At 35.6% G+C, this 22,565-nt stretch overlaps 5 protein-coding genes and 1 long non-coding RNA gene across 7 annotated transcripts; 4 read left to right on the forward strand and 2 right to left on the reverse strand.

The window, feature by feature from the left end:
* Nucleotides 1-3,351: 3,351 nt before the first annotated feature.
* LOC140973708 (uncharacterized) lies at nucleotides 3,352-5,378 on the reverse strand. The gene is made up of 2 exons (XR_012174670.1): nucleotides 5,129-5,378; nucleotides 3,352-4,528 (listed from the first exon to the last, which is right to left on the reverse strand). It is a non-coding gene; the product is annotated as an uncharacterized lncRNA (long non-coding RNA).
* Nucleotides 5,379-7,030: 1,652 nt separating this feature from the next.
* LOC140973711 (F-box protein SKIP23) lies at nucleotides 7,031-8,911 on the forward strand. 2 transcript variants are annotated; one of them, XM_073436706.1, is made up of 2 exons: nucleotides 7,031-8,260; nucleotides 8,583-8,911. In XM_073436706.1, exon 1 carries the CDS (start codon nucleotides 7,095-7,097, stop codon nucleotides 8,253-8,255), a length of 1,161 nt encoding a protein of 386 aa, XP_073292807.1. In that variant the 5' UTR covers nucleotides 7,031-7,094; the 3' UTR covers nucleotides 8,256-8,260; nucleotides 8,583-8,911. The 2 variants fall into 2 exon arrangements, with proteins under 2 accessions (XP_073292807.1, XP_073292808.1); XM_073436707.1 differs by having other exon boundaries at nucleotides 7,031-8,256.
* A 511-nt stretch (nucleotides 8,912-9,422) lies between these two features.
* Nucleotides 9,423-11,136, forward strand: LOC140973710 (tyrosine--tRNA ligase, chloroplastic/mitochondrial). The gene has a single exon (XM_073436705.1). The coding sequence runs from the start codon at nucleotides 9,573-9,575 to the stop codon at nucleotides 10,977-10,979; it is 1,407 nt and encodes a 468-aa protein (XP_073292806.1). The 5' UTR covers nucleotides 9,423-9,572; the 3' UTR covers nucleotides 10,980-11,136.
* A 4,841-nt stretch (nucleotides 11,137-15,977) lies between these two features.
* LOC140973709 (probable serine/threonine-protein kinase PBL23) lies at nucleotides 15,978-18,770 on the forward strand. The gene is made up of 6 exons (XM_073436704.1): nucleotides 15,978-16,664; nucleotides 16,733-16,842; nucleotides 16,924-17,695; nucleotides 17,837-18,079; nucleotides 18,163-18,312; nucleotides 18,420-18,770. The coding sequence occupies exons 1-6, from the start codon at nucleotides 16,422-16,424 to the stop codon at nucleotides 18,552-18,554; spliced, it is 1,653 nt and encodes a 550-aa protein (XP_073292805.1). The 5' UTR covers nucleotides 15,978-16,421; the 3' UTR covers nucleotides 18,555-18,770.
* Nucleotides 18,771-18,905: 135 nt separating this feature from the next.
* LOC140973714 (probable glycosyltransferase At3g07620) lies at nucleotides 18,906-20,244 on the forward strand. The gene has a single exon (XM_073436711.1). It carries the CDS (start codon nucleotides 18,921-18,923, stop codon nucleotides 20,061-20,063), a length of 1,143 nt encoding a protein of 380 aa, XP_073292812.1. The 5' UTR covers nucleotides 18,906-18,920; the 3' UTR covers nucleotides 20,064-20,244.
* Nucleotides 20,245-21,046: 802 nt separating this feature from the next.
* On the reverse strand, nucleotides 21,047-21,766 carry LOC140972563 (GDSL esterase/lipase At5g55050-like). Its single transcript, XM_073434971.1, has 3 exons — nucleotides 21,613-21,766; nucleotides 21,393-21,503; nucleotides 21,047-21,213 (listed from the first exon to the last, which is right to left on the reverse strand). The coding sequence occupies exons 1-3, from the start codon at nucleotides 21,764-21,766 to the stop codon at nucleotides 21,047-21,049; spliced, it is 432 nt and encodes a 143-aa protein (XP_073291072.1).
* Between the last annotated feature and the right edge of the window lie 799 nt (nucleotides 21,767-22,565).

Consider the following 22,565-nt stretch of genomic DNA (forward strand, 5'->3'; position numbering starts at 1 on the left):
ATATCAGTTTGATTTCAAAATTGTGATGTTACTATCTTGTCCAAATATTATGGATTGTTGAGACATTTTGGCAGTCACTCAAAATTGAGTGTCAAAGTTGACATTTGAGTTGTATTTTTGGATTCCTGACAATATGTTCGTCAACATATTATTTTTAAGTTAGTTTTATCAGTATTGTGAGGGATAAATATGTTTATTACAATATATAAATATTATCATCTCTTTAAATTAATATTCATTTTCATGTTTGACATATTATGAGTCATGGTAAAATGAAGAATAATAAATTCAAACAAACGAATATACAAAGCGAAACCAGAATTATATGGTAGCGAAAATTAATATATAATTTTTTAGTGAATTTATCGATGTTAAGATGTATAACAAATCTTATATCATAATATATATAATTTCAACCTTGTAAATGAAATAAATCAAACATATATGAAATATACAAAATTTTATTACATATACAATCAAGTAATTTATTATAATTGTATTTTATTCTACAAGAATTCTTGTCAAACTCAGTGATTGTGGATTTAAAACCTATTAATTCAGCAAATTAAAGAGTGTGTCAATTAAACTAATTGAGTAATCACATATTATTGAATTTCCTAATTAATTGTTTATCTTGATAATTTGTTTCATTTAATATTTTAAATTATAAGACACCGTTACTATAACTAAAGACACGTTTTTTTAAATGTTCATAAGGACTCAATCACTAACTCATATGGAAAAACATCTATCGGCATACTATATTAAAAACATTCTAATTAATTCAGCGTATTTCCTGAAAATTTTCTAATTAATTAAGAAAAATTCATTTACAATAATCATATTTAATCTTTTTGAGCTAACACAATTTATTTTATAAGATATTCATCGCAATTATTTATTTTTATGTTAATCTTTAAATCTGAATTATGATGTATACTGTTTTTCTAAAAGTTCTTAAATAATGATTTATACATTTATTCGACATTTCAATATTAACATTTTAAAATATATTAATTTTATATTGTATGCGTGCAACACTTCTAATCATGATTATAAAAATTCTAAAAATGAATTAGGTATAACATAAAAAATTATACAATTAATCAAAAGACAGAAAATAAAATTAAATAATTGTCTATTACATATAAACTACTAATACCGACTTCTAAAGATTGAAGTCGGTGAGAGTGGAGGCCACTATGTACTAAAAAAATAAAAAGTTAATGCGTGAATGAGTCACACTGCAAAGTTAGTGAAGTAAAAACGAAAGACAAAGTTGGTTAATAAAAATATTATATTGGGCTAAGTTGAATGAGACTCATATATATATAAGTATCTCACTTGGTCTCACCTTATCTTTTGTCACTGTACAAAGCGAAGGTTTATGCACTGTAGTGTTCTATATTTTCTTAATTTTTCATCATCTATTGGTTTTTAAAGATATATTAGAATTTTTTCCAAACATCTAATCTTAAATGTGATCAATTAACCAAATAATTATTATATTTTGTATACAATAATAAATAGATTAATATATTTGAAGATAGAAAAATTAATGTACTGAGAAGAATAAAAAAAGAATGTTAGAATTAATACTACAATTATCTAATGTCAATATTAAATTTAACATCCTACATTTGAAAATGTGTTTATTGAGGTAAAGACTATGATGATAAACTAAAAATAATAATTTATTTATCATTGCAACGTAATAATAATGTGATCGTTATTCGGAATCAGAAAATGATGTACTTTGACTTTTTTTTATTAAATTGTATAAACAATTTTTTCAATATTTTTAGTGGATAAACATGTTAAATCTATTAAAATTAAATAGTAAAATTTAATGATGAATATGAATGTATCAATTCAACTTTCAATTTGGGCTTCGGGATTTTGTCAACTTTTCTGATTTTTCTTTTATTTTAAAATATAAAATTTCAAATAAATGAAAAATGATTTTTTTTCTCTCTACTACTTGTGTAGAATATCAAGTATATATATATTCCACTCAAATGTCTTATAAATTTATATGATATAGTAAAACGTTATTTGCATAAACTTATTGTTGGGTACGATAATTGATCATGTCGGGTAGAGTAATTGAATTGTTGTGCTTGAGTTGTTGTACTATTTAAAATATTTGATTTGCATTGTTACCATAATCTATAGGTTTTGATAAAACAGTAAACGCTTGAGCCTACAATTGGTATGAGTGCTAAGATCGCGACTTTGATTTTCATTGATTGCAATTGGTGTAATTATTAGGAGATATATTGTTTGGTACAATAATTGTCCACTATGGGTAGGCGCTTGAGCTGTTGTATGATTTAAAGATTTGACTTGCATAGTTACCATCAATTATAGCTTTTGGTAAAGCGACAAACGCTCGATCCTATATTATTCGATTGTAAAACTAGAAGAAACATGTTGCATCAACTTTTAGTTTTGAATTGATCCCTTACATGTTACTCAGTTTTTAAATTTAGAAGCATTATACAGTTTCCAAATATTATTACATATTGAATTATAATTTATCCCTTTCAAATTGGATAAATATACAATAAAACTCATGTAAATATCATTAACAAAAACATTTAAAAGAAATATTGGATTTGTCGATAATCAAAATAAGAAATAAACAAATTTTGATTCTTGAGTGAGAAATAAGATGTTTAAATAAATTTATAATTGTCACAATGAAATAATGCACCTACATGTATTTATCACTGTATTTTGCAACTAAAATGTCAAAAAAATTTTCCACGTATTATTTTTATATCATATTTAAAATAATTATGAATCCTAATTTTTATTATTTTGAGTTGGCCTTAATTATGAAAAATCATTGTGAATAAATTGAATTTGAAAATTTTTTATATCTATGTATATCACATATTAATATATCAACCTAAGTCCAGGTAATAAAAAAACTACAAAATGAACTTATTCATCTTCAATGTACACAAATTATATTGTAAACATATATGACAATTAAGACAATGAAGTAGAATATTTGCTCACATATAACAAAATATATAAACAAGAAAAAAAAATAAAAATATTTTTCTAGATATAAATATTTTTTTATAACTTTTTACATTGAGTTGGAGAAGATAAAAGAGAAAAAATATTAATTTGTTTGGGTTACACAAAAAAATAGAAATGGAAGAAATGTTTGTCATACAATGAATTCAGTTTCCAAATTAAATATATACTATAAAGTTATATTTACCGTTCAAACTGTGAGGCCCATTTACTCTAACGACAATTAAAGATCAAACAATAATGATTTGATTTAAAACTGCTGCGGAAATGGTTTAAAAATACTTTAAAACGGACCTCAGGGCCTAGAAAAATTTCGGCATGACCTCCCCGTAAGCAGGACATCCCGAAAAACTCAAGCAGCATTTTATATCAAAATATACTCCAACTAGAGTCATAAAAACAAAAACCAAAGTCAACAACCTATAGCCGCACTGGCCAGGACTAAACAGAAATTAAAACTTACCACATACTCACCAGATCATAAGAATCATAAGGTCGACTCAGAACATCACAAAAACAACCAAATATCATTACAGATACACGGGGCATCTCCCCGGCAAATAAACTACAATACAAAACTGAAACAAACTCAAGACATACATATAGACTAACTGGGAAACTCCACTGACAGAACCAAGCAATCCAACCTCAATCCCGAGCTCCACTAGCGGAACCTCGGCCTGATGCTGCAAAACGACTCGGGAGATCTACCATGGTGCCCAATAGCAACCACAGCAGCCCCCCAGTAAACAACTGAGGTTAGGATTCTGGTATGAAACAGTTCAACAATAACAACAATATTCATAAATCATGCATCATCATATAATAAAATGTAATATGCAATGCATGAAAGGCTCAACGAATAACCGGGATAACAGAAGCCAACAAACGGTACGATAACAACTGGAATAATGCTCGAGCAACAACACAGGGGAGCTACATCGTCATGCAGCTAAACCGCCCTGCCAAGTATGCGAGGTATGCCAAGCTGTGCTGAATAACACCCCTGACTCGGCCTCCATACAGCTGATATGCTATAACAGAATGGCACAACAGAACGAACTAGATGACACAATCCCAGCGCTCACCTCAAAAGGCTGCACTAACCACGGAATTGTTCAATCACATCTACGATTTCATGTGTATAGGCCTATCAGCCACACAATGATCCCGAGATAAACAACAGTGCCAGATAACAACGGATATCAACAATGGGCTAACAAGAACGATAGGGCTCAACATGAATGTCATAACTGTATGCCCGATGCTAAATGTCAATAGTATGTCATAATAATAAACATAGATCACAACGAAGGCATTTAACAATTTATAACAGTCAACAAGTCATACACCCGATCAATGTAACACAGAATGACAATTAAACATAATTTATGTTTTGCCGTCGTATGTTACCGAGCTGTAACATACATATACCAACTTGAAAATCCACTAACAACTTCACGACAAGACCCTTGGCCTAAACAAAGCAACAATAAACCGATCATAAAAATTACATTCCATACCAATGTCTAATTTGGCACAAAAGAGCATAAAATTCGTATCTCGCTCAATATTAACTGAAATCAATATTCGCCAATTGGAAATGAAAGATAACTCGAATATCTAACTTTTTCTAGAATAAACCAATTCCAGAATCTGAGTAGATTAATGCCAGAATTTACAAGAACACGCTGCTACTCACACATTTCGCGGACAGAACTCTAATACTGCGCAGTTTCAGTAAAACATGCATAACTCTCTCAATTTTTAATCGAATTTAACGAATCTTATATCATTACGAAGATAACACATAGCTCTACAACTTTCATTTTAACCAAAAACCCAGAATCCGAGTGCTTATATGTCATAAACCCGAATTACAGTAGGTGTTCTGCACAGCACACTTGCAGAATTCGATTCGACACATTTTGGTAGGAAAATCATATCAATTCCGTTTCTTATCAAAATTTGATGATTCTAGCGGCTAAAGAAAGCTAACAAATAGAGCTACAAGTTCTTTTTAGGTCATTTCTACAAATTCAAACTACAAAAATCGCAGCAACCCAAAAACGCTCACCCAAAAACGGGAAGAATTCGCGCAGAACAGAGCACCGGAACAGCAGCTTCGATCTACCCGAATCCTTGCTCAAACTTCGCGATTTCGGACTTAAATCGAAGCTTAGGATGTTAGAAAGACACCCCTTCAGACCGATCGAGATTTGGACGCCGGACGGAGGAGAAATCGCTACTTTCCCGCAGCCGCTACACAAGTGACGGGAAATGGGTTTTGGGAAATGTTTATCTCTTCTTTCTTTCCTTTCTCTCGATTCTTCCTTCTCTTATTTGGTAAGTTATGTGTATGTATATGTATTTTATATATTGTGTATTTGGTTACTAAAATAGTAACTCAAGCCCATTTATCTCGGTCTGTATTTATTTTGCTCTCGTGTGTTATTTAAACTCTATATGTATTTTATATCGTTAAATTCTCCGATATTCTAAAATACATATTTTTAATACACTTCTTGAATTTATTTGGCATAATTAATTATTTTAATTTACAACTCAATAATTATTCTAATTATTATGCCATAATTATCGGATAATTAATTACATGGCCTTACACAAACTTTATAAATGTAATAAGTTTTTCTCAGGAGAAAAAGTACACAAATGTTCCCGTTAAGATATTTAAACAATTAGAAAAACTAAATGTATTATTTTTCTGAAGGTAATACCGATATGACATTAGTAATTTGATTGTATTAATTATACTTATGAGTTAATATGAAATATTAAAATAAGTGTCATAAGAGTCGGTAAAAAGATGATTTATTGTAAAAAATATTATTATTATAAATTGCAAATAAATGACAACATTTAATCAATATTTATTTAAATCAATCCATCAGTACTTTTTATGTGATGATAGATTGTTATAATAATTAGGGGTGAGCATTCGGTCAGTTCTGTTACCGACCAAACTGAACCGAATTAATCATAACCGGACCGAACCGAAATATTTAGCAATAACCGAACCGACTAAATTAATTTTCATAACCGATGAAAACGAACCGAATTAAAATTGGTTAATTCGGTTGGTGATCGAATTAACTGATTAGTTTTAAAAAAATTGTGATTTAACTTTAATTATATATGTAATTTTTTTTAAACACTACAATCTACACAAATGCATAAAAACATAAAAGCGCATACATCACAAATTTTTCTTTAGAATTAGGGCTGATTTTAAAATTAAAAATAAAAATATATATTAAAATTGATAGATAATAAAAATTTATTAAATAATAATATTTATTATATCGGTTAATTCATTTAGCCGATTTCAAAATTTTGAAAACCGTAACCGAACCGATCGAATTAACCGATATAACCGATTTTTTTAATTTGAAAACCGAATTTCTGAAATAACCGAACCGAATTTTCGAATTGACTCGATTCGGTCGGTTAATTCGATTTAAACGAAATTTTGCTAACCCCTAATAATAATGTGTAGTTTATATGTTATCAAGTATAAGTTTCTAATAAATTAAAGGTGACTAGGAAAATAAAATCATCAAGTAGAAATTGTTGTCAATTTACATGAAAGAGAATAATAATCAAACAACATTGTAAATAAAAAATTGCATATAATTGATTATTAAAAAAGATTAAAATAATTGAATATTGTAATAAAATATATGTATTATTGAGAGAATATGACAAATAACAAAAGAAAACAATATGATAAAAAAGAAATGAGAAAAATTTTAATAATCCAAATCTTTTTTTAAATTAAAAAAATATGTTTTTTTCTAAATTAGTTATATATGCTAATTAATACGAATTATCAAAATTTACAATTAGATTATCATTTTTTTTAACTAATTTTATTTCAAATTCTAATTACTTCCACGTATGTTTCTCGGGTGCAACGCACGTGTGTGTATATATATATATACACACATATATATGAATCACCGTCTCCGAAAACAGAAGCAGCATCATTTCACACACACTGCAACCAAATTTTAATTTCATCCATGGCGAATTGGGCGAACCTCCCGGCCGAGCTGCTCCACCATATTTGTGAGCACCTCCCCACTTCAACCGACCTCCTACGCTTCCGCTCCGTCTGCCCCACCTGGCGCTCCGCCTCCCCATCACCACCATCCTCCGCATCTCGCTTCCCTATTCTTCCCAATTCAGGCATCTCTGACACCACTTGGGGATTTTATCTCTCCAAACGCACTATCTACTCTATCCACTCAGCCCAACCCCACGATCAACCGCCATGGATTGTCAAACTCGAACGCGATAATTCCAACCGAAGCCACCTTCTCAACCCGCTTACCCGATCCCCGCTCAAGCCATTCCCCACTGGTTTCCCCATGTTTTTTAGTTTCTTCAACTTTAGGGTTAAGGAGTTGGGTCAAGAATATGCCCTTCAGTACATTGATTTTAAACCGAGGGCTAACTCGATCGCTGAGGCTGGAAATCTTTACATGGAAAAAGTTGCGGTTATTTCGGATGTAAATAACGGGTTTGTGCTTTTGACCATTCATCTTTCTGGCAAGTTGGTGGTTTATAAGTCTGGTGATGAAAAATGGAGGGTTATTGATGATTTCCCTTCACCCTACGATGATGTGATTTTTAGGGAAGGGAAATTATACGCAGTTGATAACTCGGGGAGAACAGTTTTGGTGAATTATGTGGATTTGAGCGTGGAGGTTGTCGCGAATTCAGTATTCGGTGGGGATAAGAAGTTTCTTGTCAACTCGAACGGGGAATTGCTGTTGGTGGACATGTATTTGAGCAGTGGACCTGAGAATAATATGGATTTTGATGAATGGTTCGAGTTTTATGATTGTGGTATGAGTGAGAGGACTTTAAAGTTTAAGGTGTTCCGTTTGGATGAGAATGCAGGGAGATGGATTGAGGTGAGTGATCTGGGGGATAGAATGTTGTTTTTGGGTGAAAATTCTGCCTTTTCTGTCAATGCATCGGATGTGAGTTGCAAAGGGAACTGCATACTTTTTACGAATCATTGTAGTGGGAGGCAAGAGGATGAGGTGTGGAAGGGTCGGGGAGCTGGAGTGTTTGATCTAGGGAGTGGGAGCATCGAGCCAATTGGTAGTTCAAGTGAGTATTCCAAGATGTTTTGGCCGCCTCCAGAATGGATGTACTCCATCCCCCAGAATTGAAGTAAGTGCAATCGCTGAAATCTATTCAAATTTTGAGAGTTTTCTGGGTCTCATTTGGTTATTTAGCATAACCCTTAACTTCTTGCAAAAATTATTTGGTACAAAGAAATTAATTGTATATAGAAGAAACTGGTAATCATGGTAACGAGTTAGGGAATTGGTTGTAGATGGTATTGATATTTTGCTTCTCAGATTAGACATGGCATGTTGTATTGTATCCCAGGCAAACAAAAAAATCTATTTTTTTACATTTGTGTTTTGGATTTTACCAATACATTTCATTGTAAGGCTCACACTGAATTTGTCGTCGTTCCTATTTGTGTGCAGGACTTGGCTTGGATGTACTGAAAATGCTGGAGGCCTATATGTATAAATTAATTATGTTTTGAAGTTGTAACTTCGAGTGTTTGAAGGGAGAGGGCCATAGGATTTTACAGAATGCACTCTTTGTCAATAATCAGTTTACTTTTCTTAAAACATTTCATTCATTTTCTTAAACCTTGTTTTCAACGCTATCCTCTCTCAAGTTCGGTGCTAATTGACCAATCTTTTCTAATTTATAAATCAAATTGTATAATTTCATCACCTTGCTTCAGAATGTACTGTATGTACATGTATTTTTATATATAAAATGTGGCTCTTCAGTTATTCCCCTAGACTGGCTTAATTTGTTTGCCAGCACTGATATAAAAGAAAAAACATGCACTTGTCGTGCGTTTTGCCCTCTTGTATTGGGCCTGTAGCTTTATGCTTGTACAACTCAGTCACACTCCAGAGCATTCTCATGAACTCTTCTGGAACCAAGACTCCCAGCATAAGACGAGAGTTTGTCCAAATCAGCAGGCACCACCTTGTCTAACATATGGTATGATACTCCCAAAATCCCCCCTCTTACTGAGCTGAGGCCTGGGAAACAGATCTTCCCGGGTACTGGGCAATGGAGGCGATGAACAGAATGTCGAATCTTAATAGAGATGTTGAGAAAGGACTATTAACATTGCATCGAATGAAATGTAGAAATTGCATCGAGCTTCTTAAGTGCTGGTAAATTCATGTAGAAATTGATCGCTATCATGTGCCTCCACCAGGAAATAATAATAGTGAAAAAAACTAAGACGAAGGAACTAATAAATAAGCCAGTTTTACGACATAGTTCATCCTTCACACCATTGATGAATTGATAGAGAAGAGAAATTTGCCGAAGTAGACAGCAAAAGTCACAAAACTACTCCTCATTACTGATGAAATTAGTGGCAATATTTAGTTTTTTCACATAAATAAATCAGAATTTTCCAGTGCGAGAGCGAGGATAGGTAGATGGGATTCATTGCTAATTCTCTAGTGCGGGGTCACACTCTTCTTGTCTCCGCCACCAATTGGAGGCTGTTTTTCCCTGCTTCCCCCGCGTCTCTTCCACATCATCTCCGCTCCTTCAACCGCCTTTACTGTTCACGCCGGAATGTGGTCGAAATTCTGCAAGAGAGGGGCCTTCTCGATTCCATCACCAGCGAATCACTCCGCCATTCTCCTTTGAAGGTATATTGTGGCTTTGACCCCACCGCCGACAGTCTTCACCTCGGAAACCTACTTGGTATCATCGTTCTCTCATGGTTCCTCCGCTGTGGCCACTCAGCGGTTGCTCTCATCGGCGGAGCCACTGGTCGCGTCGGTGACCCCTCAGGTAAGTCACTTGAGAGGCCAGACCTCGATCCTGCTGCACTCGAAAGGAACGTATCTGCAATCTCAGCCACCATTCAGGGTATTATTGGACGCGACTCGTCTTCTTTTTCTTCTTCTTTCACGATGTTAAACAATCACGACTGGTGGAAGGATGTAAAGCTGCTGGATTTCTTGAGGGATGTGGGAAGATTCGCCAGGGTGGGCACCATGATTTCTAAGGACAGCGTTCGCAAGAGGCTTGAATCGGAGAAGGGCATGAGCTATACTGAGTTCACATACCAGCTGCTTCAGGGATATGATTTTCTCTATCTCTTCCGCGACCATGGGGTTAATGTTCAGATTGGAGGCAGCGACCAATGGGGCAACATCACTGCTGGCACCGATCTCATTCGAAGAATTCTTCAGGCCGAAGGAGCCTATGGGCTTACCTTCCCTCTTCTCCTCAAGAGTGATGGCACCAAGTTTGGCAAATCCGAGGATGGTGCCATTTGGCTCTCTTCCTCCCTCATGTCACCTTACCAGTTTTACCAGTACTTGTTCTCTGTTTCAGATGCTGATGTTATCAGATTTCTCAAAATCCTTACTTTCCTCAGTATTGATGAGATCTTCCAGATTGAAAAGTCAATGCAGGGACCTGGCTATGTCCCCAATACTGCTCAGCATAGGCTTGCCGAGGAAGTTACCCTTTTTGTCCATGGGCGAGAGGGACTTGACGAGGCGCTAAAAGCTACCCAGGCATTGAGGCCGGGTGCCAAAACGGAACTGGATTGGAAGACAATTGAGACAATCTCAGAGGATGTTCCATCGTGTTCTTTGCGCCAAGACCAGGTCTTAAACCTGTCTCTTGTTGATCTCACTGTCTCTACTGGTTTGCTGGAGAGTAAATCAGCAGCCCGTCGTCTGCTCAAGCAAGGGGGACTTTATTTGAACAACAACAGAGTTGATAGTGATGCCAAGAAAATCGAGCTTGATGACATTGTGGATGGGAAAGTTATCCTTTTATCCGCCGGGAAGAAGAATAAAATGATTGTGACGATAACTTGATTGATTACCTTTCGGAATTTTGACTATCTGAGTGTAATGATATTCTTTGTATGTCTGGCAATACCCTGCTTCAGAGAACACATCTTTTATCAAATACATTGGAAAAAAAGATATTTCTTGGTTGATTATCATATATATATATTTGTTTGTTCGAGTATATTTTTCACTTAGGTATTCACCTATTTTCACTATTTGTGAAATGTATGAAACAATCATGATTTCATTTTATGATATTTCTGCCTGTCCAGACTGCAGGGTGATATGTTTGCATGAAAACAAGGACGTGCCTCACTTTCACCAAGATATTTTACGAGCTTAGGCTTGGAGAAATAGTTATAACAATTCCGGCTATTAATTCAAACGGCAGTACTTCCATCTCTGGTACAGTGATAAACTACATGTAGACACTTTTTTATACCCCTGGTTTCTAATTACTGGATTGGAAAAGTTTCTTTTCTTTACTCCTTTAATGTTTCTTAATGCTGGCAAAGAGACACCTTCACTGGATATTGTCAGCGATGGATATATTGATAAATTGCTGAGAATTATCTCAATGTTTGGTTCAAATTGTATTCCATGTTTTTAACTTGGCTAAATAACTTCACTGGATGGCTAATTGTGGTATAAACCTTTATATTGAGGCAGCAGAGAATTTAATGCTGTTTAGCTTCTATTTTCAATTTCTTGTTTGTGGCGCATCCCCAGCTCTTGTCTGTTATAATTCATTTGCGATTAAACAAAACATGCAAGATTCTAGAGCTACCAGTTTGGCTACTTAATCCTCTTTAATCTGTTTATATCAGGGTTTAGTGCCTGTTATTTTTCTATACAAGTTTAAACTGTTGTTTGTTTTTACTTCAGATTTGTCCTTTGTCGAGGCGCTACTTCGAGAATTCACAGGGTCGATCTGTACGGTTGATGGCAATAATAGGGATCAAGTTGGTAAAGATAGAGATGAACTGCATAGGATGTTGCACGAGGTTTCCTGCCTCGTTCAATTATTTTATCTATTCATGAAGGAAGATTATTTTATGTTGTCGGCTGTCGCATAGAAGCTTAGTTAGTGCTTTTAGTTTCTCTTAACTCTTGTATTTACAGTCACCTTGCATCACTAGTTACAATCCCCACCACCTTTTATTACCTTCTAAATCTTTGCTTCTACTTTAAATGTCTAGCCTGCCTAATGCAGTCTACTTGCTCACAATACTTTTTATTCGGTTCATTTAATTTATACCCTAATTTGAATGTGTCATTGCTCCTGGTTTTAAGATTTTGTCGCCGCTGCTATTCTGTTTGCTTTCCTTCTGAAACTGAATTTATAATCTCTCCTTGATGGACATACTAAATAGCTTATATGCGTTCACACTCTTGATTTCATGGAATTTAGTAATAGTGTTTCAGGGTTATTGGTTGAGTTGAGAGATGCCGTCTTGCTAATGTTTGCCCAATAAAGGATCTCAGCAATACTTTTGTTAGGTTTTCTTATAGTTGGATTTATTGCAAGTTATCGACATTTCCTGCCTTTGGGTGATTAAGTACTTGATATAGCTCAAGTGAATTATGAGAATTTGCAATACCTAATTATGAGCACTTCCAATACCAAATTGCTTTGATTTCTGTCACTTGAATTTAAGTGGAGAAAGTCTACATATTTTTGTATTTCCTTTTGCATCTTCAATTAACTGAAACACACGTAACAATAATTATTTATGATACAATCTATGTTTGTGCTTTAGCAAATTCGAGTTTGTGGATATATGTTTCCCTTTTCTCCTGTTACCGCGATCTTGTGCTTCGTCTTGGTTTCGTGCGAAATCTAGCTAAACATTCTGGCTGTGTCAACACTGTTAGCTTCAATGCAGCTGGTGATATTCTTGTATCGGGGATCAAACTCTGGGATTGGGAAACTGATGGTGTCAAACTTCCGTTCCATGCAGGTCATCACACCGATGTTTTCCAAGCAAAGTTTATGGCATACACTGGAGACCTAATTACTGTTAACTGTGTTACTGATGGAGATGCATTTTTTTTACTTTTGTTTTCTCTCACCGGAAAGATTATGATTGAAAGTTTGATGTTTAGATAGGGGATCATGGACTGATACCGAAAATAGTTAGAAAAAGCCTGAAGTTGATTACATCATGATTGATTCCAATGTTGCACTCTGCATAAATTGTTAGAAACTCTTAGAGCTTCATGAACATTGCTAGGAATGACTGCACTAGACATTTGAGAGACAAAGGCATGAAGTGAAGGGGATATGTTGTTATACGATTTAAAATTAGATCAGGGGTGTTTCGTACATGATCTAGCGCAATAGGGAGATCGAGTCCATCTATTGGTCTTGAGATGGAAATGCCAAAGGCTACCTGGTAAAATATTATCATGAACAATGTAGGTGCGCCATCGTCAACTTCCTGATCCAACCTCTGAGGAGATGCTAGCTTGGTCATGCTTTGGAGTATGGGATAGTGGCTTTTGCCAGATGCTGCTTTGAATAGACAAGCCCTTTGAACATGTTTTCATTTTTGTTTGTTGCTGTCATGATATTGTTTCCCTCAACATGTGTGGGAAGGTCAGTGTTGTGAGGAATATCAAATACGATTCTGAACCTGAAGATGAGAACTTGTGTGATAGGAGATGCCCTCAAACTAGGTGACATCCATGGACACAGTATATTTTTAGAGAGGCATTTTTACTTTGAGGATATTCTACAAAAATACATTTACGTGCATGTGGTTCCAACTTCGAAAGTGTGAGATTATGATAATCGACAACAGCTGCACTACCAAATTTTTTTGAAAAGGATTATCCAATTTGAGCCTGGAATGAGGAAATAAATTTGAAAGATTTGAGTGTGTATCGATTAAGTAGGTGGCAGTTCAAAATGCATCCCTAAAGGTAGTTAGGAGCTTTAGTAGTAAAAAGTAAAGTCCAAACCATTTCTTGGAGATGTTTATTTTTTCGTTCGGTCACCCCTTTTTGCTCATGATATTTGTGCATGAACGTTGATGAATATTCCTTTTGTCGACAAAAATGGTCTCTAAAACAATGAGCTACTAAAATCATCGCTCAAAATGCAGTTGAGAAAAAAAAAATACCTAGCAACTAAACACAAATAGCTATTATTATTTTGCACTGGAAGTGACTTAAACATGTTAGTTAAAAACTCTAAGATTGAATTTGGATCGAGTCATTTAAAATCTATGTTTTCGATTTTATTTTTAATGATAAAAAGTTGAACTAAGAAAACTCTACTTATTTATATTATAATTATATTAATCCCAAGAGATTGTAAATGAAAAGATTTGAAATATATCGTGATTAGTATAAATGTAGTGTGAATAAGTGTGGAGATGTATTTGATTTTTTTTTTCAAACTAATTGTTCTTTGGTAAAAGGAAGCTTCTCTGACTTTAGTTGATGAACGGGCCTGAATCAGACAAAGCCCTATCTTTCCCTCATGTTTGACGTCTTTAGCATGCTTCTTCCAATTTTGGAGCTTTCTATGGACTTCTAGCACTAAAACAAGAAAGCGAACGATCTAAACATCTGGTTCACAGATCGTGCAACTTCTTGTATATTCCACATCGGGTGTTGAGTTCATACATCTATGAATGATCTACACATCAAACTTTTAGGCTATTTCATCGATTCAATAACTAAAATCAATTCTTTAAGTGGATGAAATAGCTACATAAAAACACACAAATTGGACATCTCACATGTTAATTTTGTTAGACAAATATATCATATCCGACCCGACCCGACCCGACCATGAAAATATTAATTTTTATGTTAAAAATATTACTTTTTACATTAAGTATGGATCAGATCGACCAATCCTACAGATAAATACATACATGACCGTCTCGGAAGGAGACTTGCTCAAAAAAAACATATGTTGAAAAATTAAATCTCTCTTCAAGCAATTCAATCATAATCTTTTCCATTGTAGTGTACATCATTAGTGCAAGCATCAATACTTAGGTCTTCAGTGTATACCATGAACTTTTGCTTGGAAAACATGATACAAGAGTATCCCTGGCCCCATTGAAGTTAACAGTATTGACACAACATCAATGTTTATCTAGATTTTGCACGAAACCAAGACGAAGCACAAGATCCTGGTAAATGAGAAAAGGAAAAGATGTTGGGCACAAGCTCAAATTTGCTAAAGCACAATCTTGTCGCAAAGTGAAAAAGGAAAGCACTTGCAGAAGTACCAAATCGAAGATGATCATTTTACTAGGCACAAATGAGGTATAGGCCTATGAAATATAAAATAAAACTTGGGGTATCTTGTTTTATAAATGTTAAATTTTTGGTTAATGGATCCATTCTATGTTGGGAAGGCATTATTTTCTCTCACATCATAGTTACTCAACTTTTAGGTGAGATATATTTTCTAACCTTTGTTTCAGCAAAGAGTAAATTTCCCATTAAATGTGTTATGATTTGCTTTATTCCTATTGGTTTGTTAGATGTGCATTTGAAGTTGCTTTTGTCTAGTTTCCCTTTCAAGATCTGCAAATAATGGTGTTATTGCTTTTCATTTAAAAGAAATCTGGGTCGAGTTTAAGCTACTCTAATATTATCCTAACAATTGATTTAACGACTCATGTTTTGTCACATTAACACTATCATCGTTAATATTATACACATGTTAAGATATAAACGTAGCATTTCATCAACCATGCCAAAGGAATACAAAATTAATTATCTATTTATGACATTTTTTTAGACTTTATGATAAGTGCCACACCGACTAATAAATGATTTCGTGAAGAGATAAATCAGACCATCAATACTTGGATGAGAAATTTAATAAACTCTGTACAATAAATAATAGCATAAAATGAAATTTTAAAACATCAAAAGTACAGAGAGCGAAATTATTTCAACATTAAATTTTGTTGTAATATTTCTGTTACGTGTGAAGTGGTGATATTGACTGGAAAGGATCAACATCATAAGTAAAACGAAAAGGGAAATGCCTCTGTCATGCCTGCTGCCTCAAGCTAAGAGATGTACATGAAAGTAATTCTCACTCACAGAAAAAACCAATTTGTTCGATGATAAGGAAGCTCTGATCATGTAATCTTTTCTCACTTGTTTGCTACCTACGGGGGAATCACAATTTTAAGTCACAAGATCAAGAAACTATAGTAGTTAGGTAGCTTAGTTATCTGGACAATGAATTCTTTCTTGTTTCCCTTCTTAAGCTTGTTTTTTTTATTCATGCATTTAATGTCGTAGATCAATATTTATTATCCTGTCCATTTCTCCCTTCAAGTCGTTGTCTTTCTCGAGCCACCATGAGCTATATTTAGTTTTAAATACTCTACCGCCGTTGGTATTTATTTTGGGTGAAAACATGAATTTATGTAAAATAATCTGCGATGGGGTGCCTTCGTTTCACTGAAAACCATTTTTCCTATAATGGATGAGAATCCGAGGAGGAGTGGGGGGATTTTCTCACGCCGAGGAACCAGGCTGGTGAAGAAAAAGACTGTCATTATTGGTTTGAAGCATGATAATTGCAGCAGGGAGATGCTGCTTCGGTTGCTGAATTTGGTAGTTGTGAGAGGGGATAGTGTTCTTGCTGTTCATGTGCAGCAGTCCGATGACACTTTCGATCCCAATACATTTCACATCCACGAAGACATCTGTAAATCAAAGCAGGTTGTAATGCCTTTTATACTTCGTTATCGACTTGGAGATTCTCTTCTTATATGTTACTAATGTTTCAGGTGGATTTTGAAGTAAAGATTTGTGCTGGAAACTGTTACTTAACTGAACTAACCCACTTAGTTCGATTGAATTTTGCAACCATTCTTGCAATTGGATGCAGTAATCAATGGTAAAAGTGGAACCGTCACTCAAACTGAGACACAAGCTACAAGAGAGAGATTTCTGACTCTGCTTTTGTGCTCCTCTGCAGCCCTGAAGATTCGGACATCGCCGGATTCTTGAAAGCATTGCCTCCCACTTGTGACCTATTGGTAATGGATAATGGAGGAAAAATCCTTCTTCAAAACGCGGGAACTTCACAGCAAGGCTTGACTAATAGGGTTCTTCGATCTTCCTTTTCATCCCCGGTATCTGCATCCTACTGCTGTGGCCAGCCTGAAACCAGACATCTATTCAGAAAGTTTTTGTCATTGCCTACTTCCTCGACATCTCCATCATCAGAACTTACTGTTACAAAGAAGAATCATAAGCACGATCATTTTTCCCCAAAATTCTTCCAGTCTCTCGCTATGTTAGAAATGAAAGGGCACGTCAGGCGATTTATGTATGAAGAACTCAGCTGCGCAACAAAAAGTTTTAGTCCCGATAATTTGATCGAGGAACGGGAGAGTATTCAAGTATATCAAGCCATTGGGCTTGCCGCTGTAATTAAGGTTATTAAGGCCTCTCAAGATTCTGAAAAAATCATCTGTAGAGAACTTGAAATGCTGAGTGGATTTAAACATGAGAACATAGTTCAACTTCTTGGATACTGCTGCTGTGCAGAAATGTTTGCTATTGTTTACATCTCGGTAGATTCCAGTCTGAAGCAAAGGCTCAAACAACTGATTTGGAGTGAGAGGATGAAAGTTGCCGTTGGAGTAGCCAAGGCATTAGAGTATCTCCATTCAAGTTATCCTCCCATAATTCACAGAGATTTAAAATCATCTAATATTCTCCTCTCTAAAGACTGTGAACCACAGGTAAGTTCTGTTTGAGTTGCATTTGAATGTATAATTAAGGTTATTGGAGTTGGTGCAACAGACGACCAAGAGTCTAAGGACTAAAACCTGCTATATCTCAGATTATGATTTTTTTAAAAAAAAAAAAAAAAAAACTTTCAGCTATCAGAATTTGGAGCTGCAGCAGCACATGATCTTCAAACTGAGGAATCAATTGCTGACTGCAAGATGCCTGTTTACATGAGTGGGTCATTCGGATACCAGGCACCTGAGTACGTGATGTACGGCAAAGTCGATGAAAAGATCGATGTATACTCTTATGGGGTTGTGATATTGGAACTAATTACAGGAAATGAGGCTATTCGCACAAGCCCCGGCTCTAATCAAGAATGCTTAGTACTATGGGTAACGAAAACTGAACCATCTTTATGAAGTTGATGCAGTCCTCTTGTTTTCCGGATCTCTAAGAACACCAATGCGATATGCAGGCAAGGTCTCTTCTCAACAGCGGCCTCTCTGAACGACTAATCGATCCAATCCTTCACGGAGAACATGACAAGGATGAGATGAAAATAATGATGGCCGTGGCTCGCCTTTGTCTCTTACATTCATCTTCCAGAAGACCCGCAATGAAAACAGTAACATTCAGCTCAAATGAATTTTCTTGATCCTATATATATAATATCTATATATCTACATTAACCAATCAAAGCTGTTATGGTTTATTTTTATTCTGAATTGGCAGATATTGCGTTTGCTGGAGGAGCCAGAATATTGGTCGGAGATGCAAAAAATGAGAGACAAGCATGTGAACCAAATTAGACGCAAATACGGTGCCTATTCGGATCCTTGCAACTTTATGCTCGTAGAAGACGACTGAAAGTCAAGCCATTTCATTTCATGTCACCAGAGACCATCATCTCTGTACATTCTACCAAGATTCTTTCAAACATTCCTGTACACTTTTCTTGTCTTGCCATGATACATGTAATATGTTAGTTTTAAATACTCTGTACTATCGTTAGCCCTTGCAAATTTCTGCAAAAGGGTTGTATTTATTACGACTGTTCCCTGTTATAATCGATGGTAAGTTGAAAACTTCAAGCCCTTCTGTCGGTTCCACTGTCTTCTAACAAAATAATATATGTTTTTGTTAACTATATAATAATATAAAAGTGACTTTATTATTATTAATGGATCTGGACATTATAATTAATAGTAATAATGATCTGATAATCTTTGCTAGATGAGAAGACTAGAATCAGTTGTTCCAACAACCATATTTATTGTCCAAACCTGTGACAGAAAGCTCAAGCTTCGACCTTTGACTTCAATGGCTGCCACCGCCGCCGTGTATTTTTTTCTCTTCTTCCTCATCCTACCATATTTCGCTGTCGGATCACCCTCCCCATACATGTCCGCCACCACACTCTTCCAAGACTACCAGAACATGCTCACAACGTTGAAGATTTTCATCTACGACACACCAAAGTCTCCATTCTCTTTTCCCGAACTTCCCACTTCGCTGTTCTACAATTCCCTTTGTCGCAGCCCCTTTCTCACCTTGGACCCCGCTGAAGGTCACCTCTTTTTCGTTCCCTTCTCTCCTGGCACCTCCGCGCGATCTCTGGCGCGTTTAGTCAGAGACCTCAGAAACAACCACCCCTACTGGAACCGAACTCTAGGAGCTGATCATTTCTTTGTTTCACCGGTAGGTATCGATTATTCATCCGACAGAAATGTCCTCGAGCTGAAGAAAAATTCCGTCCAAGTCTCGGTTTTCCCCGTTGTTTCAGGTTATTTTGTCCCGCATAAAGACATCACTTTGCCTGCCTTTAATATGTCCCCACTCGCTCTCTCCCACGCGCAGGACCAAGAAAATCCGATGACCGATAAATCTTTTCTGGGATACATGAAATGGGACGGGGAAACGGAGCCGAATTTAGTCAACGAATTGAAGTTGCACAATGACTTTTTGGTGGAGGAGTCTGAGGCGTTGGATTATATGCGGAATGTTCAAACGAGCAAGTTTTGTCTGTTTGTTTATAGTGGTGATGTCGCTGGAATGGTGGAGGCGATGTCTGTAGGTTGTGTGCCGGTGTTGATTGTGGACCGTCCGATCCAGGACTTACCGTTCCTTGATGTTCTGAGATGGTCTGACATGGCTCTGCTCGTGGCGGCGAGGAGCGGCGCTGAGCGAATGAAGTCTGTGTTGAACGGCGTGAGCGAGGAAAAATACATGGAGATGAGAGAACTGGGTGTGGCGGCGAGTAAGCATTTGGTGTGGAACTTGGAGCCTCAGACGATGGATGCTTTTCATATGGTGATGTATCAGCTGTGGCTGAGGCGGCATGTTATTAGATATGCCCGGAGAGATTTTGCTGTTTGACGCTGGTAGGCTATCAATTTGTTGAGAGAAGTCATCATGTATTGGCTCAAATTGTGTTATTTTCTGTGTAAATTTCAGTCATTTTATCATAATTATTTTACTTATTGTTTTTATTATTAAGACTTATTGATGTCGTATTACATAATACACATAACATGAAGCATTCATTTGCCATCTTGAACTTGATATTATTTTTTCCCATGGACCTGATAATGATCTACTGTCACAATTCATTTATTCTGATGCAGAATATGGCATCTAACAGAAATATTTCTTGAGTCTGACTAGCTCATTAGTTGTCCATAGCCAATTGAGAGAAATTAGCTGGTGATACATAATATAGTGGACCAGAATATAGTGTTTGAGCAGCTAAACGGAAGGCTTTATGTGTTGGAAGGAACAAATCCCAGAAAAAATACATGCTGCGGTTTGTAAAAGAGTAGCTGTTGAATTACAGGGGCCTTGCGCGTTTAGCGGTCCATAACCATGCTCTCAAATTCTGAGACAATTGACATAAACTAGAAAACTCAAGAGTAAGATTAATTCAACCTTTTTCAACAGTGGTTGCTTTGACAGCAGAGCAGCATATGCTGATCCAAGCATCATAATTCTAGTAATGTATTGAGTTTTCAACGAAAGGCTATTGGATTGTTTATAACATCAATTGTCATTCTGTATGCATGTCTCAGTGAATACTTTATCCCAGGAAGTTGCGAGCTGATGTTGGCTAGAAGATTGTCCAGGGCTGTGTAGAATGTGACTGCAAAATCATTCATAGCGTTGAAGAAACCATTGGTTCCATTAGTATTTTTTTCTGATGAGTCTACTGGGTGGACAGTAACCCAATGGTGCCAGCTTATGATTCCAAATTTTCTTGCTCCCAGCCCATACAAAGTCTGATGTCCATGGATATGAAAAATTATTGGTTTAAGGTATGCCCTTGTATGAGGAATTTTGATTTATTGATATTGATTTAACCTATGTTAATAGAGAAGTACACCGATATAGATAGAATGAGCTGAGATGAGAATGGAGATGAACTCATCTTTAGGCATTATACTATTGCTTTTGAAATAACCGATTATGTCATTTCTCCCTATATTGATGAAGAACAAAGACTTGGACAGCATTGTTTCCGTTGCATCTTGACCTGACAGGGCAGTTAGATTGTCTCATGCTGTAGAAATTGAATGGTTTGCTCGGATAACAGCATAACTGATTGTTGAGTCCACCAAAACAATGTAGTCTTACCATATAGTGGAGAGATATAAAAATAACCGAGCCTCTGAGTTTGGCCTACCACATTTGAACCGGCTGAATCTAGCAAACCTGCACCACCAGAAGCAAAGTTTACCCTTTTGCAGAGATGGTGCATGAAATGAGACTTGAGAGCGAGTAGAAGCAGAAAGGAATGGGCTTCTTCTGAGCCCGAAAGCTTTGCTGAAGTAAGAAAATTTTACATAAAACTTAAGAAGAGTCAACAAAATATAACCATGTGAAACATCGCCCCCATTTCTTGAAAATGAAACAAATCAACAGTTGAACTAACCGAGAAAGTCAGCGTTGTTGAATCCATCGCTGAACCTTCCAGTTGGGATTGAGATGGGAAAGTTGACGCCATTATGTGGGAAATCTCTTGCCTGACTTAATAGCAGACGATTATAAGTTCCCACATCGGCTGTTGAATCCCCAAATGTGAACATGGTTGGGGTTTTAAGTCCTCACCCAAGTGAGGGATGGCTTTGGCTAATTAATATGATCAGTAAAAAAAGGGAAATATAATGACGCATTGAGGAATGTCATAGACATAACCAAGTAACCAGGCCGCAAGGTATCTGATTTTTTGCTTCCTAAAATTTCTATGGCAGGGTTCAGTATGATGTTAAATTTATTTCCCAAGTTTTTTGATAATTTTCTAAATTCTTGATTCAATATATAGTGTTGTTTTGTGTCACTGTCCAAGTATAGAATATTTGTCACACAAGCAGACTTTTTTTGAAAACAAAGAGGTGGTCTTGATGTCCTAATGTAATTACTTATTAAATTCACAGTCAGTCCCCCATTCTTGTTTTCTTGAAAATTCATCGATTGGTAGACATATAAAAGATAAATAAATATAAAAAGTTAATTTAACATGTGATTAAGGTGAAAATTCATGATTCTTAGACGAGCTGTATACGTCAGTGGGCCCTGGAGAAGCCTATTCATGTGCTGTTAAGAAAATCAATGATTGATTTATACAATGAAAATCATAAACCTCGTAATAAGGTGCAGAGTTAGAATGAACATTAGATGACAAAATGGGCATCCCTGCTTAATGACCGAGATTCATACATAAAATTGATTATGGTATTCTAAAGACATCTTTGAGATCTTTGGTGTGTCTGCATAATTGACAATGCAAGTCTAATTACATACATGGATCACAAATAGGTTTTACCCTCACCGAGTTTGTTTTTTTCTTAATAATTTAACGCTTCTCTACAATACTATACTTTCATT

This window comes from Primulina huaijiensis, chromosome 3, assembly GCF_012295235.1.
Source record: "Primulina huaijiensis isolate GDHJ02 chromosome 3, ASM1229523v2, whole genome shotgun sequence".
Lineage (NCBI taxonomy): Eukaryota > Viridiplantae > Streptophyta > Magnoliopsida > Lamiales > Gesneriaceae > Primulina > Primulina huaijiensis.